Below are 22,545 nucleotides of genomic sequence, written 5' to 3' on the forward strand. Positions count from 1 at the left end.
CTTAAGTTTCACCATCTAGCGAAACATCATTAATATTTAAGAATTCCTAAATATTTAAGAATTCTTAAAATACAGTATTTAAGAGAATTCTTAAAAATATAAATATTCATAAAAATAAATAATTATAATATTCTTTATTTAAGAATACTAAGAGAGTTAAAATTTACGAAATTAACTGACTTTATTTAGGATTAATCTAATAATAAAAGCTTAAGTGTCGCCCTCTAGCGAAACATTAATAATATTTAAGCATTTTAAGAATTCTTAAATATTAAGAGAATTCTTAAAAAAATACATATTCTTAAAAAAAATACATATTCTTTATTAAGAATATTTAAGAGTTAAAATTTACAAAATAAACTGTACGTTATTTCGAATTTATCTAATAATAAAAGCTTAAGGGTTGACATTTAGCGAAACATTATTACCAGAGTTAAAACTTAGCAAATAAACAGTCAGTTATTTGAGTTTTATCTAGTGATAAAAGCTTCCACTAGGAATATATCCCCGAAGACAAATACAATACAGGTGTAATAACAGATTATCTACTAGCTTTAATCTGTTTTCAATCTGTCTTTCTCTCTTTACTAGAGAGACTAATATGTTTGATTAACTTAGGCTTTTATAGGATGTTTGGCTATAGATAAGACGAAACAGTGAACCGGGAATAGTAGAGAAGACCCCTTTTACGATCCCCTGGTGTAACAGCAGTGTCACGCGTTCCATCATATATTGATAAAGGCAAAGGATAGGAAGGAACACAAGGCGGAGACCCCACGGGGCTCATAAAAGTAGAAGAACAGATAGATGAACAAGAATTACTTAGTGGATGTGCTGCATTTGGAAACATTAGGGGGCGGTGAGGAAATTTGTATGACAATGAGAAGCATTATACACTGTGTAGAAGAGGCAATTAGGGATTTCACAAGCCAGCAGGCGTCTCTGTAAACCCAATATAGAAAAGGTTGCTAAAGAACTCATTTTTCTTGTACCTCTTCTATTATTAGTTTTCCGATATTCCTATAAAGAAAATAGTCGAATTATTCCAGCAGTATCAACAAGCCGGAGTAACGATTTTCAGTGATTACAACTCTACCCTTTTTTTTTTTTTAAAAAAAACAAACTTTTTATATCAATACAGAGTTTGTTGGAACATCTTATTTTTCGGGACACCGTCCGCTATGATCAATGCATTTTTGTAACCTTTACCCACTTCAACAGAGAAAGACAAATCCGCTCTCTTTTCCTAACTAGAAAGACAAATAGTTCTGTTTCCTTCCCCCTCCCCCCACATACATTTCACTGCGAACCCCCAAGACCTTCTGGCGTTCATCCACGTTTCTCAAGCATGACGATAGCGGAAAGCTTTGTAGGGGCACGGTCAAATGATTCTGAGACTCCAACTTACAGTTGACTCTTCCTATTTTCTCCAATTTCAGCCCGTCTTGTATCTCCAGGGATTGTGAGAACAGTTTGCATCGTTAGAGAGATGTTCGGCCTTTAAATCAGCTTCCAGCAGTAAACACACCGTGTCGACAGTAAACTGTACAAATAGATTACACGGGGGAGCATGTTGTACTACAGTAGGGAAATCATGCGAACACTTTTATGCGTACTTCTTTGCTGTTTCTTATAGAGATTTGGAGGAGAGAGATATTCAAGGAAATGTCTTATCAACGCGATACACCAAGGAGAAGGGTTAATCGTGTTTCATAGGATTATAAGCATATTATATCTGAATCTCGCGTTAATTGATTTCATGGAGGTGCCAAATTAGTTTTGTGATAGTCGCGATTTTGATTATAAAGGAAACTCCCAAAGGATTGTCCTCCTAGGAACATGTTCCTTGTTTCCTCTTATAGCAAATGTATCACCATCGGAAACATCTCTAGTACTTGTCTCAAAACTACAGAGAATAATTAAGAAAGATCGCATCATTGGAGCAGTTGAGAGGGAACATTTCAAGTTCGCAGTATTCAAATCTGATTAACTTTGCAGTTCGATAAGAGCTTGCAGAATACTTGGTTGTTAGAATGAATGTATACTAGAAATGATTTCAGAAGCAGCAGAGAAGTTATGAGGGACTGCATATCATTTGATTTTTTTAAAAAAAATTACATATCTGGTCCTTCTCAGGATTAAAAGCATCTGAGATTGTCAAAGATTTACTTGTGTTCTCTCTATTGTGACACCAATGAATTAAAAATATTGATTGCATATACACTGGTTTCCAAAACTTAGGCAACATTTCTACTTTGTAACTTATTTTTCGCAAATACTGTATTATAAACATGAAATGAAAGAATCATTATATACCAAAACTGAACCAACAAGTCACGACAGGGTTGCCAATTTGTTGAAAATGTGTGAAAGGAAAAATCTACCTGAATATTTGTGCTGGGATGACTGACGCTTTAAACAGATATAGCCAGACAACTCACTTGCCCACAGATTTTGAACACGGTTCCAAGAGTCAGCGACTGGTAACAGAAGACCTAGGACAACAACCATGAATGAAGATAGATGTTTACATCACCTCAACTGGTGTTGTTTACAATGAGCCCAGGTCCGCCGTTTACCAAAGATATTTGCTGAACAAAGTGATCCAAGACTCTCAATTGGATGGAGATAGGAATATTGCCTTTCCCCAATAACATTATAGACAGGAAGAACTATGACGGGGCAGAGTTATTTATCTGGAGCGTATATGCTTTCAGGGACAGACAGTAAAGAAGTATGGCCATGACATTCTGGACTCTTATGCGTGATCTTATATAGGTTATTGTTGTTTTAGGAGCTTCAGCGACTAAGACCATATTTCTCTGTATATACTTGTACTGTCTGTAAATTACGTGTGTTCTGTGGTCGATTTTCTGTTTGCTGGACGAAAAACTCGAGTTTCCGGCAGGGAAACCATGCTACCCTCGCCTGAGACCGACTAACTCAGCCACGTTGTGAAAAGGGGCCCTCCCGTCATCGACGAGACTCGAACTTAGGTCTTTTCCACTCGGTGTGGAGAGGACGGCAGTAGGAGTGGGGGCACTTTGAACGAAACTGACCAGGGGGGGCGGTCTGTCAATCCTCCCTTCCCCCACCCCGCCAACCCTCCCCTCTCCGAGCTCGCGGTCTGCTTCCCCCCTCCCTCCCCTACCCCCGAAACACTTTGAACCAATTTTGTCAGCGGGTGGTCCGTCGACCTACCCCTCACCACTAGGTGGCGCTGCCATCGAAACACTTTGAACAATTTCCAGCGGATGGTCTGGCGACCTTCCCCCTCCCCTATCCCCGAAACATTTTGAACCGATTTTGTCAGCGGGTGGTCTTCCACCCTCCCGCTCCCTACATACGCCGCCAGGTGGGGCTGCCATAGAAACCCATTTAACCTAGCTGACCATGGGCAGTTTTCCACCCTCCCCCTTCTCACCCCCGCCGCTAGGCGGCGGCACCGTCGCACACTGTTAAAACATGCATAGTGTCTTATGACGTCATAGTCCTTTGAGGTAATTCTTGGAATTCAAAGAGAGGGTTTTGTTCCCCCATGAATTTGAAAGTGTTTTTTTTTATTTTGCTGCTGGATGGTATATTTTTAAAAGAATTTTAAATGAGAAGACTATTTTAAACGTTATTTTTAGGCAATAAATTAAAGTATTCATGAACAAATCAGTGGTATTATTTCAACATAATTAAAGTAGTTTAACCTATGGTATTTTTTAAAGTATTCATGAGCAAATCAATGGTATTTTTTAAGTATTCATGAGCAAATCAGTGGTATTTTTTAAGTATTCATGAGCAAATCAATGGTTTTTTTTAAGTATTCATGAGCAAATCAATGGTTTTTTTTAAGTATTCATGAGCAAATAAAAGGTATTATTTGAATATAATTAAAGTATTCATGAACAATATTTTTAACCAATGGTATTTTTAAGTACTCATAACCAACATGTTATTTTTAGGCAATAAATTAAAGTATTCATGAACAAATCAATATGAACAATATTTTTAACCTGTTCCCCAAACACGGTGTAACAAGTCTTAAAACGTCATAATCCTTTGGTGTAATCCCAAGAGAGGATTTTGTTCCCCCATGCATTTGAAGGTGATTTTTTAAATTTTGCTACTGGATGGCAACAGATGTATATTTTAAATATGAAGACTATTTTAAACAACATGTTAATTTTAAATTGTTGTTTTTATTTTAAACTATTCATGAACAATCAAAGGTATTATATGAACATAAAGTATTATTCATGACCAATATTTTAAACATGTTATTTTTAGGCAATAAATTAAAGTATTCATGAACAAATCAATGGTATTATTTGAACATAAAGTATTCATGACCAATATTTTAACCTGTTCCCCAAACACGGCGTAACAAGCCTTATTGACGTCATAATCCTTTGGGGTAATTCTTGGAATTCAAAGAGAAAGGTTTTCTTCCCCATACAGTGTATTACCAGTCTTATGACGTCATAGTCCTTTGGGGGACAACACAATTCCTAATTAAATAGTTTATTTTTTACTTTATTTTAATTTGTTTTGTAGCCAATAAAAAATAATTGCACGTTGATATGAGTGCAATAATAAATATTGTGATCGTATAAATAAGGGACCGTTTCAAACTGAGTGGACAACCATTTTTTCTAAATTAATTACAGATGCATTGGTATATTTTGACAAAATGTGTTTCTTTTCTTCCCCTTTCACAAAAATTATACTACACTTTGTAGTGACCATATCCAACCACATCCTTAAATCTTTATGTTGAATGAAACCCGAATTCAATGGTAATTTATGGCAATTTTAAAAAATCCAAATATTTTGTCTCTTAATTGCGTTTGGTAATTTCCACCCACATGGTGGGTACATTTCATTGCTAAATAAATTTTCACGGTCAAAAAACGCAACATCCTTTATAAAATAATTTCCATGAGAATTTAGAAACATTTGAATATCAATCCCCAGCTGATTTTTGAGTCATTTCCTGGAACTGCCTGTGGGCAGTTGATGTTGACCACCGCTGATATATCACGTGACCGTGATAGTTGTTGATGATTGACCAGCACTGTTACACCACCTGATGGTCATTGTAGTTGATGATTGGTAGGTCTATAACCTATATAAACACCTTTGGGGGCCTGAATGTGCACATTTCGTTTTTGCCTACTTTCATGCTTGTGCTTATTTGGTGGATATTGGAATTATGGAATCCAGCACTGTAAGTATTATTTCTAAAGTCTGAATTTGTGTGTTATTTCAGCATTTGGTTTGTACTTTAATCAAAAATTTATTTTTATAGATTTTTGAAGATGTAAGTCTAGAAGTAGAACAACAGTTAATTAATGCCGTTAGTGAATATGATCCTATTGATAACAATGAAATTGTTACTGCGAACGAGGATCCCAAACACGTGGTAAGTATATTTTGCTTTTATGGCTGCTGAAAGATATAATTTTAATGTATGTTTTCTTGCTTAGTTGAAACCGTGTGAACGCATTGTTTTTTGGTTATTCGTTCCAAGAATTATAACTAATCTCTAAATTGTATTAACACGTGTCTGTGTCTCGATAATATAGAAGCGTTTGGTTACAAGACTGAACGCATTTACATTTCTGTTAGTGACCATCTCTAGTTTATTGTGTGCAGTAATATTTATTGAAATTCTGTGGGTTATCAGTTCAATTTTTTTTTTTTTTTTTTTTTTACAAATACCTGTGAACAATTAGCTACATAGATTTATTTTAAACACCTAAGCATTGCTAAAGGGTGATTTTTATAACGGAAATTGTATTTCCGGATCGATCTTATTGTTTGAAATTTTTAAACTTTAATCATGCAATTTGCTTTTTTTTACAAATACCTGTGAACAATTAGCTACATAGATTTATTTTACTACCTAAGCATTGCTGAAGGGTGATTTTTATAATGTAAATTATATTTTAGAACACTTGGGGGGAGGCTGAGTTTATATTTCCGGATCGATCTTATTGTTTGAACAGGCAATTTGCTTTTTTACAAACATCTCTGAACAATTAGTATTAAGCTAAGTGTAAATTAATTCGACTAATTTTAGTTTATTCCTACTATTTTCTCTTAAACCCCCAATTAAATGATCGTTATTGTTTTTTAAGAAAGCTGGATTATTGGTAATACTTTATACTTTCAACCAATAAATTTCACAATTTCTTGTAAGTTAAGAATAATTTGAATTTAATTTTTTAAAAATATAACCTTTTGCTGAATATCTTTTTAATAGGGTTTAGAAGACATCACCACAGATGTTGAAAAGGAGTTGATATTGGCGGTTGATTCCCCCAATTTTAATCTTGGTTTTTCTCTGGACCAGGTGTGTTTTTTTTTTTTTTTTTTTTTGCTTAAATTTTTTACAATTCTTTTGTGATTTCGACTGTTATTTAATACAGCTCTGTTTTTTAGGATAATGATATGGAGACTCTCAACCAACCAGGAGGTGATATAATCCCTGAGGTGACCATTTCTCTGGATCAGGTGTGTATTTACATTTCTTTTGTAATTTTTCCAAATATTTTTTGCTTAATTTTTTTAAAATAATTCTTTTGTGATTTAGTTTGTTATTTAATACTGTTTTTTTTTTGTTTAATTTTTTACAATAATTATTTTGTTATTTAATACTGTTTTTTTTTTTAATTTTTAGGGTAATGAGAATCAAACAGGCAGGGGTTTGCAGGAAGATGATAATGCTAGTGAAGGGACCCACAACGGTGAGGGTGTTACTATTTCTCCCCCTTTTAATAGATTTTATGATATTTGTGCTGGCGTAGAAAAAATTTCTCACAAATATAAAACAAAATTCATAACATATACAACAAAATATAAAGACCTTGACCAGTTGCCCGAAGGGACATTTTTTTCAGTTTTCAGAGAGGTTCTTGAGGAGGTTATTAGGCTTCTCAGCCAGGAAGGAACCTTTTCCCATGTTAGACTGTGTGTGAGGGCCAGTACACTTGACACCAATATAAATTTACCTTTCATGTTAATTGGTGACCTCACACTTGACCGCATTTTTGATGCTTTTTTTGCTGTGGAGCAGTCAAAACGTGAGTTTCTCCTGGCTGAGGATTTGCAAATTGATATAATTTTAATTAATATTGCTAATCGTGGAGGAGGTCGTAACAACATTAAAACAAGGGCAATACTCAATTTGGAAGCATTTTTGTCATCGAAAAAATCAGTAATCCATATAAAAAACGCGGATAATCTTTGTATGGCCCGAGCGATCGTGGTGGGTATTTCTGGTTTTGAGGATGACAAGCAAATGTACAGACAGGTGCGGGAAGATGTGAAAAGGGTTCAGAAAATTCGAGCTGCCAAGCTCCACAAGATTGCAGGAGTGCCTCTGATCAAATGTGGATTGCAGGAGCTGGATTTATTTCAGAAACATCTGGCCCCCGAATATCAGATTATAGTGTTTTCTGCCGAAGACGGCTTTAACACTATTTACAGGGGTTCAGAGGCCAAGAAGCAAATCTGTCTCCTGTATCACAGTAGTCATTATGATTTGGTGCGATCCCCTAAAGCGTTATTCGGCAGTTCATACTACTGTCCAGATTGTTTGAAAACGTTTAAAACAGCTGAGAGGTTAACCACACACATATGTCCCAAGGTCTGTACACGCTGTAGGGCAAAAGCCTATCATAGTGGAGAGCGCTCTCTCTTGTGTGAGTCTTGTAATAGATATTTTCATGGCCGCGAATGTTTGGAAACACATAGGACAAACAATATATGTTCTCAGTTCCGTCGCTGCAGCAAATGTATGCTCACCTTTTCATCAAACAAAGAGCACGTTTGCATATCACAGGATTATTGTCACTACTGTAAGGTTGAACATGAACCCGAACACTGTTTTGTCCTCAAACCAGAACCACCAAAGGACAAAATCTCAGTTATATACTTTGACACAGAGACTATTCTAAAGCAGGGTCAACACGTGGCTGTTCTTTGTGTGGCTGTGTTTGGGAGTCAGGAACATGTCTTCTGGGGAGAAGACTGTGTCAGACAATTTATGAATGAATTGTTTGCTGTCAAGGAAACGGTTAAGCGTGCACGTGATGGTAGGAATATTCGCACCATCGGACCAAAATATACTAATGTCAGGGTTCTAGCCCACAACTTTAAGGGGTTCGATGGCTATTTCGTCCTTGAGTATCTTTACGGCCAGGCTTATGAACCCCGAGTGGTGTACGATGGTTCCAAAATCCTTGGTATTTACCATGACCAGTTGAATATTGTCTTTCTCGACAGTTTTTCTTATTTGGCATTCCCACTTCGCAAATTACCTGCCATGTTTGAACTTCCAGAGGTCAGAAAGGGTTTCTTCCCCTACATATTTCACACCGAACAGACCGGTGATTACCAAGGCCCATTACCTGCTAAGCAGTATTTTCAACCTGAATATATGGGGAAAGAGACCCTAGCTGAGTTTGAAACATGGTACGAACAGCGGAGACACGAGCCCTACAATCTGAAATCTGAACTGCTTCGCTACTGCCAAGATGACCTAAGGGTCCTGAAAGGTGCCTGTGATAAGTTCCGCTCTCTTTTTTTAGAAATTACAGGTGTTGACCCTTTCCACCAGGACATTACCATTGCAGGTGTTTGCAATAGGGTATTCCTTCAGAAATTTCTTCCTCATAACACGATGGCCATCTTGCCACCTGCAGGTTACAAGGGAAAAAACATACAGAGTCGTAAAGCTTTAATATGGCTCACTTATTTAGAAAAAAAGCACAATGTTACAATTCAGCACGCACGCAGAGTAGGTGGAGAAGTTAAAATTGGCCCATACTTTGTGGATGGTTTGTATAAACAAACAGTGTATGAATTTAACGGATGCTATTATCACGGGTGTCCAAAATGTTATAAGCCCTACACACAACAGTCACACCAAAATATTACAATGGGTGCTCTCTATGAAGCAACATTAGACAGAGAGGCATATTTAGAGTCACAAGGTTTTCAGGTGGTCTCCATATGGGAGTGTCAGTTTGACGAATTGGTTAACACTGATATAACGCTAAAACAACATGCAGATGAGACCATTCATTTCGAAGGTTTGACACCTAGGAGTGCCTTAAAAGGAGGAAGAACAGACTGTTATAAACTTTATCACAAGGTCGAAGAGGGTGAAGAAATCCACTATCTTGATTTCTGCTCCCTTTATCCATGGGTGTGCAAATATGGTGTTTTTCCTCGTGGGCACCCTAAAGTAATACTTGAAAACTTTGATTACACACCAGGGGCATACTTTGGCATTTGCCATGCCCGTGTTGTTGCTCCTGATCAGCTTCTGTTACCTGTTTTGCCCATCAATAGCAATGGTAAGCTTGTTTTCCCACTATGTGGTCAGTGTGCTAATGAATGTTTACCCCAGTGCTCTCATTCAGATCGATCATTCACAGGAACATGGTGTACAGTTGAACTTGACCTTGCAGTATCCCACGGTTACAAAGTGCTACAATTTTATGAAGTATGGCATTTTTCTGAAAAATTCGAAAATTTATTCGGGCCGTACATGGACACTTTCCTCAAGGTGAAACAAGAAGCTTCAGGCTGGCCCGAGGGTAAGAATCGGGATGAATATATTCAGGAATTTAAAAACAGAGAAGGTGTCACTTTAGATGTAGACCAAATTAAGAAAAATCCAGCAAAGCGTTCACTTGCTAAAATTTGCCTTAATTCTCTGTGGGGAAGACTTGGTATGAGGACACAGCGTGTGAATACACAGGTTGTTTCCTCTTATGAGAACCTTGTTGAACTCTTTCTGGACAACACAAAGATTATTCATGATGCCAGACTTGTTACAGAAGAAAAAATGTTGGTTGCATCTGCTCCTGTTGCTGGAAAAGAACCGGCATACAGGAAAGGTAATGCTGTTATTGCTTCGTTTGTTGCTGCCTATGGTAGGATAAAGCTTTATGAGGCTCTAGACTCTCTCCGTGAACGTGTCTTGTACTCAGACACCGACAGTGTCATATTCACACAAAAACCGGGTGAATATGCTCCACCAATTGGTCATTCTTTAGGAGAGCTCACTAACGAACTTGACAGTGGTGATTACATTGTCGAGTTTGTCACTACAGGCCCTAAATCATATTCCTACAGAACCCACAAGAATAAGATGGTAACAAAATGCAAGGGGATCACGCTGAACACCTATGCTAACAAGTTGATTAACATAGAATCCATGTATTCAGCGGCTATGGGAGAACCAACAGATATTTCTGTGCCTGTCCCCTTTGCTGTTCATCGCGACAAGTGGAATTGCCATCTCTTGGAAACTTCCATAACCAAGAAATTTAGGTACACATTTACAAAACGTGTGGTGGGGGAAGACACTCGAACCTACCCTTATGGTTATTTCCGTGTGTAAAGATTTCTCACCTACAACGGTATCCACACACACACACATATATATATATATATATATATATATATATATATCCTCCCACTCACAACAACCAGTTTTAAAATGTTTGTACATCCGTTTACATCTATTGTCTCTGGGGGCACCCAGTCAGGGAAAACAACATTTGTATTATCCCTCATTCGTAATAGAAACCTATTAATAACCCCACCACCCAAAAGAATCGTGTACTGCTATTCAGAGTACCAGCAAAAATTCAGCAGTTTCCTAGAAGTAGAGTTTGTAAACGGGTTAAAACCACCACAGTTTGACCCAAGTATTGAAAATTTGCTAATTATCGATGATTTAATTCATCAGGCTAAAGACAATACCGAAGTAGCCGAAATTTTTATAAAAGGGTCACATCACAGGAGTCTAAGTGTGATTCTGCTAACACAAAATTTATTTTGTCAGGGTACACAGTTTAGAACTATCAGTCTTAACGCACACTATTTGATAGTTTTCAAAAACCCACGTGACTCTCGGCAATTTTCTCATCTTGCCACACAAGTTTTTCCTGGACGGTCGGGTGTGCTGATTGACATTTATAAAGAAGCAACAAGTCGAGCACATTCTTATTTGCTCCTAGATTTTAAACAGGACACACCTGAGGTGCTCCGTCTGCGAAGTAATATTTTGCCAGAAGAGGCCCCCAACGTTGTTTATGTACCCATATGGCTTCTAGACTCCGAAAGCACAAAAACCTCATCAAGTTTATTTCTGAAGCCACTCCAAAACAAGCCACAGCTGTCTTAAAACACACTACGCCAGCACAAATCACATCTCTTTGTGAAATTTGTAAAAATCTCCTTTGTGGCAATATCCCTCTAAGTCGCAAACAGCATTCACAGCTCTCCAAGAAAAAGAAAATCTTGAGATTATTAGGAAATAAACAGGTGCCCTTCATACAAAGGCGAAAACTTATTCACCAGCACGGTGGTGCTTTGTTTCCCCTACTTGGTAGCATAATAGTACCATTGCTCACATCCCTCATAAGGAAATGAATCAGCTGTATAAAAAATTCACACTGCTAAACACCCCAGAGCAGAAAGAAATTGAAAGTTTGGATGACAAAATGTCATCTGTTCTTCAAAGGAAAGATTTGGATGTTGAAAGTAAAGTTAGAGAATATTTAACCACTTTACAGACTTATTTAGGTCTAAAAAGACAGCTTGCACCATCAGTACACACGGAAGAAATGCCACCACCCCCACCTGTTGAAGATGTTCCTGTGAAGAAAAGAGAAAAATCATCTTTTTTCCTACCCTCCCCAAGGCGGTTGAGGGCAAGAAAGCTGAAATGGGTTCGAATGTAAGTAAAAACCATCTTTTTTTTAATGTGTGTTATTCTCCCACAAATCGGGAGAATAACACACATTAACAATCTGGTGCATGGTTAAGCCACGACACCTGTGTGTAAGGAAATAAATACAGTGTAAACCACAGGCTATAGACAACTTGTGTTGGATAACAGTAGCATTATACGTCCATTTTTTACATTGTTTAGTTAAAAATTTCACAAAGTCCTTTTTTGGTTTGCGACCATAGCTGTCAAAGTATTCGCCACATTGTTCTTGTAGAAATAAGGCAACCCAGTGCTGCCCAGGTAGATGTGAGGGATCTGTATTGACTACAAGGAGACACGGTTTTGGTAGCATCCGTGTAGGTAGTTCATCACGTGCACACACTCCCAATGGAAATTTCCGTGTGTAGACATCCATCTGTAAAATCTGTTCAATCTGTTCAGTGTTCATAATCCAGAAGTACCGAGCGATCCCTGGTGATCGAAAGGATGTTTTCAAACTCTGCGAACAACACCACTGTAACGTTCTCAGGTAGGTGAGCAGAAAATTTCAGCTCGATACGTACACTTCCTCGTCTATGAGTATTGATGTGTTCGCCTACGGCATTATGGTCAGGAGAGAGGTCAAATCCATACAACACATTACCTTCTAGGTATTCTTTATATGAAATATCATTACCCACATCACGTGTCCACTTGTTCAGTGATGTGAAAAGAGAGAGGTATGATCTGGTGTAATGACCCTCTTTATAATTAGGTGTCAGAGGTTGACTTGGGTGCTGAATACCATCAGCTGACACTACCAGATAACATAAATTGAAGTGGGCAAAATTGAATGGATTGCGACTGTACGAACCATTGAATGCTTCACTTGCAACTAGACCTATAACTAATCGAGAAGGAATGTCGCCCAGATAGATGTTGTCTCTTGTAGAATCACTCATACCTTTAGGAATCGAGTAATAGCTGACTTGCACCCTGTTTATGGGGTAGTGAATAGGATTTTTTTCAAGCACAGTCAAGTGGGCTAACAGAACTTTAGGATTTAATCTCACTTTGTGCACGAAGAGGGTTGCTTCCTGAATATGAACTCTGCATTTCATGTCTGTGGTGACGGCCAATAAACAGAATTCTGGGTTACTTCGCACTAGACGAATACGTAGTGACACATTATTAACGATATATCTTGCCTGGTGACACAAATCCAGATGTAGGCGCCCTAGAAGTTCCACACTCCTTGATTTTGCAATTGAATCCTGTCGTTTACACATCCCGCATTCTGTCTTGGTGAACATTTCATTGACATCCGCAACGTCATCTTTCACATACAGTTCTGTTGTTAATTGGGTACATTTGGCACCGCGATCGTAATTCAGAAGTTTTTCTAAATATGCCCTGTAGGGATAAGTATCTGCTGATGCATTGATTAATTTATCTTGTAAAAACAGATCGACCTGACTGAAAAGGGAATGAAAAAAATTGTTCACCACACTCACAGATGTGGCATCTATCTCTTTCCCGTCACTATGTGTAACACGAACTTTCAGACGTAAAAATGTTTTTCCAAAATCTAAATATTCTTCTGAAGTACCGGGAATAAAAAATTCGATGGGGCCTCCACTATCCACACTGCCTAGTGGTTGAAAAGTCACATAAGATGAACGTTCGATAGATAGGTTAATAGCCGGTTTTTGAAATAGGTCTAGTTCTGACATCATAAGCTCCATGTTTAAAAAATATCTCTGCGCTTCCTCTTCTTCCCTCTTCCTTTCTGGTTCAGAACCTTGTCTGAAATGGACTGACCGACTTCCGATGCTCTGTTTATAAAGGATCGTTTGAGGGGCACCCCCTCCAAAACATCACCAATCACGTTTTGACCTGCTCTTAAAACATGCTTACCCACAAAACGGGCATCAGGTTTCAAAAGTGGGGTTAGAAAAGAGAATGCTGAACGAAAAATGCTACCAAGTCCGTACCCACGCTGCAAAGGTTGTCCGGCAAATGCATTACCGCCTCCCGCTTGTACCTTGTAGTAATCAATGTATTCACTCATCTTTACGAAAATGCAGCTTCACTAAAGTCTTCCCACTTCTGAACTCTAGAAACTGTCCGCTGTCTGTACAAATACTGATGGACACGGTGTGAAACCTGTGTCTCAAAAGGGGGTAATAGTCTGGGTTTTCGTATGTAAATGTGTTCTGTTCAATACAGGGAACAACACGTAACAGTGGAGCACACGTATCACCTACAATCTGGTCCTGAATCAGGTTCGAATAAACAAAATACGCTGAGACACCCCGTTTTATATCTGCAGGGTACTTCCCGCTGACAGCTCCACTCAATTTAGTACCAATCTGGTGAAAACCAAGCATAAGACCTAAACCTGGGGAATCTTGTGGAAACACTAATGAAAAGTTTTCTGGTATATGTAAAGTCAGGGTATCGTCTGAATTAACATTTCCACTTAAACTCGGGCAAATGCTCAACATTGCATCAAGAATACTAGAGATTGATTTATAGTTTCCATGGGGAAGCACACACATCTGGTAACTGCCACCAGTAACAAGAGTAAAAACAACATCTCTTGCACTTGGGGCAAAAGAAATTTGACCTTTGATAGGTAATACACTCTCACCAACAGATGTATCTGTAAATACACGGCAGCCTTTCCCCCGTACACCTGCTTTTTGAAGTCCAAATAATTTTACTAGTTTCTCGGGCAATTGTATTTTACCTTTTCCATGCACATTCACTGAAAATTGATATTTTGCAACAGTCTTTGTGTGTACTGTAAATGAAATAATGGGATGAACACTGTTCAACTCATCTAAAAGATGTTGATAATCTTTATACTTTAAAGAAAGCACATGTAAAATTTGTTCAGAGTCATAATCGTCGCGAAGTACATGAAATTCATCGTATCCTTTTGTGATATTGTTCCACACTCCTGGTAGGTGGATTTCAGAAAGTGCCACCACCCACTTCCCACTCAGATTAATTTCCCGGGGTAATTGAACTTTGAAACGTGATTGGGTGTTATCGGGATACATGTCCATACTTGCATTACTTGGTAGGGTTAGGTAAAACATCTTTGCTTCGTACCCAAGAATTGTAGGATGCAGGGTATCCAAGCCACTTCACAAGTAACTGTCTCTGGCCACGCACTGTACGCTTCCCAAGTACTTTTTCAATCAGATACACGTTTTCAGGTACCTCGTTATCAAAACGGACTCTCTGTAGCTGATGTTCATAAAATGTCCCTTCTATCACCTCACCATCTCTCCCTTTAACCTTATATACTACAGGGTGCCTTTTGATTACCTGAGCTATGAAAAACACCTCCTCAGACCAATTCCCTCTGAACGCTTTTCGAAAATTATGGCTATCATCACTAAGAACAACATGGTCACCGATTTTAAACTTGGGTTCCGAAACTTTTGGATGGGGTCTATATAATTTAGCATAAACTGTTTCTTCATTATGCATGGTGACATCTGCAGGGGCCATACCAATAGATCTGTGTACAGTTTCATTATAAGTTTTCACTAATTTTTGCAGCACATGAATATATTTATCATTTTTTGAATATGTAACCCATTTATAAATTTTTTCTTTTAATGTTCGAATAAATCTTTCTGCCATAGAAGCTTTCTTTTCACTTCTAGTGGTGTAAAAGTGGATATTTTTAGATTTGAATAATACACGCACTTGTTTATTAGTAAATTCCTTTCCTTGGTCACTATTAATATTAAATGGTACTTCTTCTTTAAAAATAGATTTGAAAGCTTTAACTACTTCTTGTGAATGTTTAGATTTTAATGGTCTTACCCAGCCATATCGTGAAAAGCAATCAATACACACGAGAAGAAAATGAACACCATTATTTGCTTTAGCAAGATTTGACATGCTGGCTAAATCACATTGAAATGTATGGTGAAGACCAGGAACTTTCATCTGGTTACGAGGAAAATTTCTTCGTTGCTGTCTGTGTCTCACATATGTGGGCTGTCCCGATAACCATTCTTTCACAGTATGTTTGGGTAATTTTGTATGTTTTTGTAAAGCATTAACACTAGCAAAGCTCCCCACCACAGTGGGATTATAATAATCTTCTAACATGTTCTCTTTATTGCAGGTAAAACAACACTAACCCTGGAACAGAAGATACTTACCTTTATAGTACTTTTCATACTTTTTGTAATGGGAGAATTGTGGACTGTCCTTGAAAAGAGAGCTGTGTCAAGATTTTATCAGAATAATGATTCCTTTGTAAATAATTTTGTTAACAGTGTTCAATAAATGACATCGTTTATTATAATTCTGTGTCTTCCTTAAAAGTTATTTAAAATCACTTTCAACTGGTAAAATACTACCATTGATTTGTTAATGAATACTTTAATTATGTTCAAATAATACCTTTGATTTGCTCATGAATACTTTAAAAAATACCATTGATTTGTACATGAATACTTAAAATAATACCATTGATTTGTTCATGAATACTTTAATTTATTGCCTAAAAATAACGTTTAAAATAGTCTTCTCATTTAAAATTCTTTTAAAAATATACCATCCAGCAGCAAAATAAAAAAAAACACTTTCAAATTCATGGGGGAACAAAACCCTCTCTTTGAATTCCAAGAATTACCTCAAAGGACTATGACGTCATAAGACACTATGCATGTTTTAACAGTGTGCGACGGTGCCGCCGCCTAGCGGCGGGGGTGAGAAGGGGGAGGGTGGAAAACTGCCCATGGTCAGCTAGGTTAAATGGGTTTCTATGGCAGCCCCACCTGGCGGCGTATGTAGGGAGCGGGAGGGTGGAAGACCACCCGCTGACAAAATCGGTTCAAAATGTTTCGGGGATAGGGGAGGGGGAAGGTCGCCAGACCATCCGCTGGAAATTGTTCAAAGTGTTTCGATGGCAGCGCCACCTAGTGGTGAGGGGTAGGTCGACGGACCACCCGCTGACAAAATTGGTTCAAAGTGTTTCGGGGGTAGGGGAGGGAGGGGGGAAGCAGACCGCGAGCTCGGAGAGGGGAGGGTTGGCGGGGTGGGGGAAGGGAGGATTGACAGACCGCCCCCCTGGTCAGTTTCGTTCAAAGTGCCCCCACTCCTACTGACGGCGATCCTACCAACTGTGTATCCCCTATTGCACTTGCCTTATGTAGATGAAATAGGGGATAATTTCAACTACATCACGTCACACTAGTTGACCGTTATATGGATATCCGTATAATTACCCACGCAACCTTTCTACCTCAATCCTATAGAGAACGAGGGCTATTCTGGACGGCGGATAATTATGGACAACTTGAGCATTTCTTAGGTTCTTGGCACCATCTGATGAGAGAATTGGGTATATATATATGTTCCATAGAGGTTTCTCAAAGCTCCCAATTCCAAATGGAAGCAATGCAAAATGTCCAGATCTTTCATTGTCAAAGTAGAGGTAAGCTGCTACTAGGACCCACTATTTTAGGACCATGGAAGTTTGGAATTTATGTAACAGTCTATGCAAAACGAATAAATCGAAAATGTAATGTAATCCTGGGTATAACCTCCATGCACAAGTACATGGTGGGTGACCACCCAAGTGTGAACCAACGTAAGCAGGGGTCAATGTGTGGCGCCCACACCACATGGAGGAACGCCGCCCCTCTATGTTACCAGGCAGTACTAGGTGGTAGATGACTCTCATCAACCAGTGAAATACCACCACTTTGCTTATTGGAGGCTTGAAGTGGTGGAACCCATGTTTAGTCTCTAGAGCTAAGTTCCGGTCAACCCTTCCCTATCTCTTCCATCATGCAGTATGATTGCTGACTTTTGAGGTTATGATAAACGTCGTGGCGAGATCCAATATTCCTTACATTTCGAGGGTACAGCTCTAAAACGGTGTTCGCAAGCCGGCCGCTAGTTAGTACACCGGACCGAACCTATTGGTAACTCTCTAGGAGGCTTCCGGATCAGCTAGTGTATAATCTTGCTACCTCTACTCTGCCAGATAGTGACTGGAGGGAGGCCGAGTAGTGTTTTTTGCGGGGAGAATTGTCGAGGCCACGTTATGTCAAGGATCTGGGTATATTCTTACCACGTGTACGCCATATCCAAAAATTTCATTACTTCATACAGCATGTCCCACCCACTTTTTCTTACTATTGAATACACCATGAATTGTAAAACTAATAGAACAAGCTTATCTGCGAAAAGATCTAAACCTCCCAAGGACTTCCTAATTAATTTCACAAATATACGTGGTCTCAATTCTAATCTCAACGATGTCCATTTCCACTTGCAGTCTGCCAAACCCCATGTACTTTTTCTGACAGAATCTCAGTTATCGGTTGATTCAACTACTGCTCATCTCAGATGCCCAGATTATTCGCTGTATGATTCCTTTCGCCTCAAAGGTGGTACTTGTGCATATATCCGTTCTGATATTCACTGTCAGAGACTTGGCAATTTGGAATCTCCTCTCTTTAATCTTCTCTGGCTTAAAATCTCCCTACCTCATTGTGTCAAATTCATCTGTTGCCTCTACCGTTCTCCCAACTCCACTAATTACTTGGAGCTCTTTGACTTCTTCTCTTTGCAACTTGACTTTCTCCAGTACAACTTTCCTAACAGTGAGGCAATTTTCCTTGGTGATTTTAATGTTCAAAACTCCAGCTGGCTTCCGTTTTCTAGTCACACCGACCCAGCAGGTCGAGATGCTGAGGCTTTTGCAATTACTAATGACCTAGCACAGATTATTCATTTACCTACAAGAATACCGGACAATCCTAATCATACAGCCAATACGCTTGATCTTTTTCTCACAAACAACCCTTCTAAGTACACGGTCGAAGTGAGAGGTCCTTTAGGCATTTCAGATCACAACTTGGTGATTGTTTCTTCTCCAATGGAACCCTTATCTGATCGCTATTCCCAACCTCGTGTTGTTCGACATTACAAGAATGCAAAATGGGATGACCTGCGAGACTTCTTTTCTTCTTTTCCTTGGTCGGATTACTGTTTCAAAACTTCTGATGTCAAGGTTTGCTCAGATCGTGTCAGTGAAATTATTTCAACTCTTCTAAAACTCAGTCTTGTCTTATATCTAGCAAAAAGGATTCTTCTGCTCCTATGCTTATCTTTAGTGACACTCCGATTTCTAGGCAAAATGATCTCTTTTGGGGATTACCCTGACTTCTAATCTCTCTTGGTACAAGCACATTACAAATATTGCTTCCTCCGCATCTAAAAAACTTGGTTTTCTCTTTCGCTCTCGGCGTTACTTTTCTTCCAAACAGCTGCTCACTCTGTATAAATCGCAAATCCGCCCTGCAATGGAATATTGTACTCACATCTGTGGTGGTACCCCCAAAACCTCTCTCAGACTTCTTTATTCCATTCAGAAGAGGGCAGTTAGATTAATTAATGACTCATCTGTAACAGAGTCTCTCCACTCGCTCTCTCATAGACGTACTGTTTCTGCTGCATGCCTTTTCTACAGATACTTCCATGGGCACTGTTCTTCTGAATTAGCTTCTATAATTCCCGCTTTTTCTTTCAAAACAGTCCGAACACGTGCCGCCACCAGCCAACACCCATTTATTGTCCAACTTCAAACCCACAGAACCAACTTTTCATCTTCCTCATTTATTCATTCAACTGCCGTTTCCTGGAACAACCTTCCTTCATACGTATTTCCTGAAAATACGTATGAAGATACAATACAATCTGAAAATACAATCTACAGAAGTTCAAGTCCAATGTCAACAAATATCTTCTTTTGTCTTCTCAACCTCCAACCCAAGCACGGTACTAAGTACTATAGGTTCTAATACCTCTCGTGTTTGGGGTTCATATAAAAAAAAAAAAAAAAAAAAAAAAATGTGCAGCCAATACATCTGCAATAGATTATCAAGTGTAATCTTCGCCAAAACAATGGAACAATTAACCCCGGCATGTAATGTAGAAACATCACAAGGCACACGCGCCATACGAAGAACCTTAAAAATGAGATATTGGAGGAGACCTGAGACAAGGTTACTTTCAAATGGACAATGCAACCATCCATCGCACCAAATGTGTGAAAGAGTGGTTTAAGAAACACGAGGAAGACTTCAAGCATCTGCCCTGGCCAGCCTCATATCTAACCACACAGATTCCACAAATCATCAACCCTTTGTTGATGATCTGTAGAATTACCCGTAAAGTAGTGCTCATCAACTCAATTCCTCCAGTAATTGAGATCGGTTTACACGAATGAGACAATATTCTATCGAGTTAGTTTTCAGTATTTCTTTCTTCCTTCTTTTGATTCTGTCTCATTTGGGGTAAAAATGATGTATTCAATCACCAAGTAAGCATTAAAGAAAGCAGGAAGAAAACTCCAACAAAGTTCTTTGACATCTGACGAGTGTCAAGTAGAATTGGCCAAAATAGATGCTTTCAAACAGAGGGCTGTCTCAATCTTATCAGTCTGCGATAATCTTGAAGGGCAGCCAATACTTTTGTTTTCATGAATATCGCTAAATTAACGAAGCATAATCCTTCAATGATAATCTCACGATGACCTCTTCTGAACTAAGCCATTTTTCCTTGATGGCACTTTGCGAAAGAAATTTTTTTTGAGTCATTCCTCTCAGCATTTGTATGGGCTTTTTTTTTTTTGTCCGTTCTAAACTTGAGCTTAGGGGTCGAAATTAGATTTAGCTACAAAATGATATGATATTGTACAAACATGAGTTTATGAGCTGCAAACCACATCAGATCCTCGTCTTAGCAAACGATTATAACTACCAGAGTTGATAGCCAGTGCTGGAGTTATCGCATAGTGTAATAATATGTTCTCAATATATCCTTGTCCCTAAGGGTTATTTCCTACAAAGTGGTCGCCGTTGGAGCAAGATGAAGATGATCGTAAAAGCTGGTACGAAATGAGTCCCCACAGTGACAACAACTCTGTCCTTTCACCTCACGTTTTATCGCCAGCTAGGGCGCCTCTGCATCGATTTTCTAAAGACACATTAGAAACGTAAAGTACAAATGTGGGTGTGTGGATATAAATGTTTCGGGAGAACTGCCACATACTAGGAGAGCTACTACAAAACAACTTAAGGAACAGAGGTGGGGAGAGACACGGGAAGTTGAGGGGTCTCGGTTGCCATGGAAACTTTCACTTGCGCATTCGTGATCTGTATACTAAATACCGGGGAAGTAATGAAGTAAAAGAAAGAGGAGAAGAACGGAAAGTTCCATGCGCGTGACTTGAGTAAGAGAAGAACGGACAACAAAAGCAGACGCCCGAATTGTCTTTGTTCCCTTTAAGGTTCATTTAAACGTTTAGGAAGACGAGATAATCATCAAAACCACTCCCGACTAAATGCCAGAAGCCATATTGGAATACAGTGGTTTCTAGAGCGGAGACTAACCAGAAGTCATCTCTACCTCTAGAAAACCATTCTCCCGCATCCCTAAATGCAGCATCTATCTCACTAGAATCCTCTCCACCATTATCTCAAATTAAATCCGACCAGAATTCCGAAACTCAACTCCCTAGCATCTTGGTATTCACACATTTTTTCTAATTTATTTCAGCCACTGAAAAGTTTTTTGATTCTATCAGAGAAGAAAGGGTTTGGCATAGCTTTCATGCAGTTTACGTACCGTATTTTGTACTTATTGCCCCCCCCCCGCCTATAAATGGGTGGCTAGGATGGTGTACAGTGTCATATCAATGATTAACCGTACACTTTACATCCAGGAAGTTATACAAAATTCCACTGGCAAGTTAATGTATAATCGAAAAGTGAAGAAACTGGATTTGGAATATTCCGTTGAGGTTTGGAGACTGCATTTGAAAAAAAAGGCATTGAGCTTCTTGAACGAGCTCAAATATAGGAGATTTATCTGATGAGAAGAGCATAGTATTTTATGGGAGTGCATATGGGGAGGTGTAGATTACAGAGCTTGAAAACAACGCTGGGATAAGAACTAATTGAGGTGTATAAAGTGTTGGATGGGATACAAATCGAATGACAATGGAATTTGCGTTGAAAAGGAAGAAAAATCTTAGGGAAACTAATAGACTGGAATCCAGGAAGTTGACCACTGGAATAAATTGCCTTTCTGGGTTTTCTAGGTTTAAGGAACAACTGGAAAAGCACCTTCTGGCATTGGAAAGGGTATGATAAATAGGCACAGGGGCTGTATAGACAATTTATTATTATTTTTTTTTGGCTGATGCAGAAAACGCCTGACATTCCCTCATCTTTTTTCTTGGTCTTTATTAACACCAAATACATTTTTAAGTAGACCAAAATGTGAAAATCTAAAAATAAAAGATTAGGACTATATGAAAATTGTAGAAGGATTTCAGATTAACTCTTTCAGTATTTTTTCTGACAACATTGAGCGAGCATTGTCATTGTCTTCCGCCTTATTCCAACTACGTCAATTTGAGTGATTGAACCCATTTTACTTCGAGTAGCCTACCAGACCGATGTTCAGCCATCACAATTGGCGACTATTTCAAAATAGTTCGCGACACTTGTGCACGTTTTCTTGCAAAGGGGGGGGGGGGCAGTATCACCATATAAATGTGACATGGTGATATTCGCATGAAAAGTATTATTACATGTTGAATTTTTATGGTAAAATTCACTTTAGACAGTAAAAATCGGCCTCCGTGACTGTATAGCGATTTTATTACTTGTCCCTCGTTTGGAAGGGGACCTGGGTTCGAATCCCGTGACTGGAGGAATTTGCAGAGTCCTTTTCAATATGGGCTACAGTGAGCAGATCATAGATGA

General features: G+C 38.7%; 3 protein-coding genes across 3 annotated transcripts in view; 1 reads left to right on the forward strand and 2 right to left on the reverse strand.

The window, feature by feature from the left end:
• Positions 1-10,408, forward strand: part of LOC150085340 (uncharacterized) — a 56,510-nt gene extending 46,102 nt beyond the window's left edge. Inside the window, exons 3-6 of the mRNA XM_090374534.1 lie at positions 5,300-5,413; positions 6,257-6,346; positions 6,436-6,507; positions 6,674-10,408. Of these exons, the coding sequence (XP_090230660.1) occupies positions 5,300-5,413; positions 6,257-6,346; positions 6,436-6,507; positions 6,674-10,408 (4,011 nt within the window). The remainder of the gene's footprint in view (positions 1-5,299; positions 5,414-6,256; positions 6,347-6,435; positions 6,508-6,673) is intronic.
• A 1,775-nt stretch (positions 10,409-12,183) lies between these two features.
• LOC150085341 (uncharacterized protein F54H12.2-like) lies at positions 12,184-13,470 on the reverse strand. The gene has a single exon (XM_090374535.1). It carries the CDS (start codon positions 13,468-13,470, stop codon positions 12,184-12,186), a length of 1,287 nt encoding a protein of 428 aa, XP_090230661.1.
• Positions 13,471-14,806: 1,336 nt separating this feature from the next.
• LOC150085342 (uncharacterized) lies at positions 14,807-15,250 on the reverse strand. The gene has a single exon (XM_090374536.1). It carries the CDS (start codon positions 15,248-15,250, stop codon positions 14,807-14,809), a length of 444 nt encoding a protein of 147 aa, XP_090230662.1.
• Positions 15,251-22,545: the final 7,295 nt, after the last annotated feature.

Source organism: Mastigoproctus giganteus, chromosome 5 (assembly GCF_048544385.1).
Source record: "Mastigoproctus giganteus isolate SK-2022 chromosome 5, ASM4854438v1, whole genome shotgun sequence".
Taxonomy (NCBI): Eukaryota; Metazoa; Arthropoda; class Arachnida; order Uropygi; family Thelyphonidae; genus Mastigoproctus; species Mastigoproctus giganteus.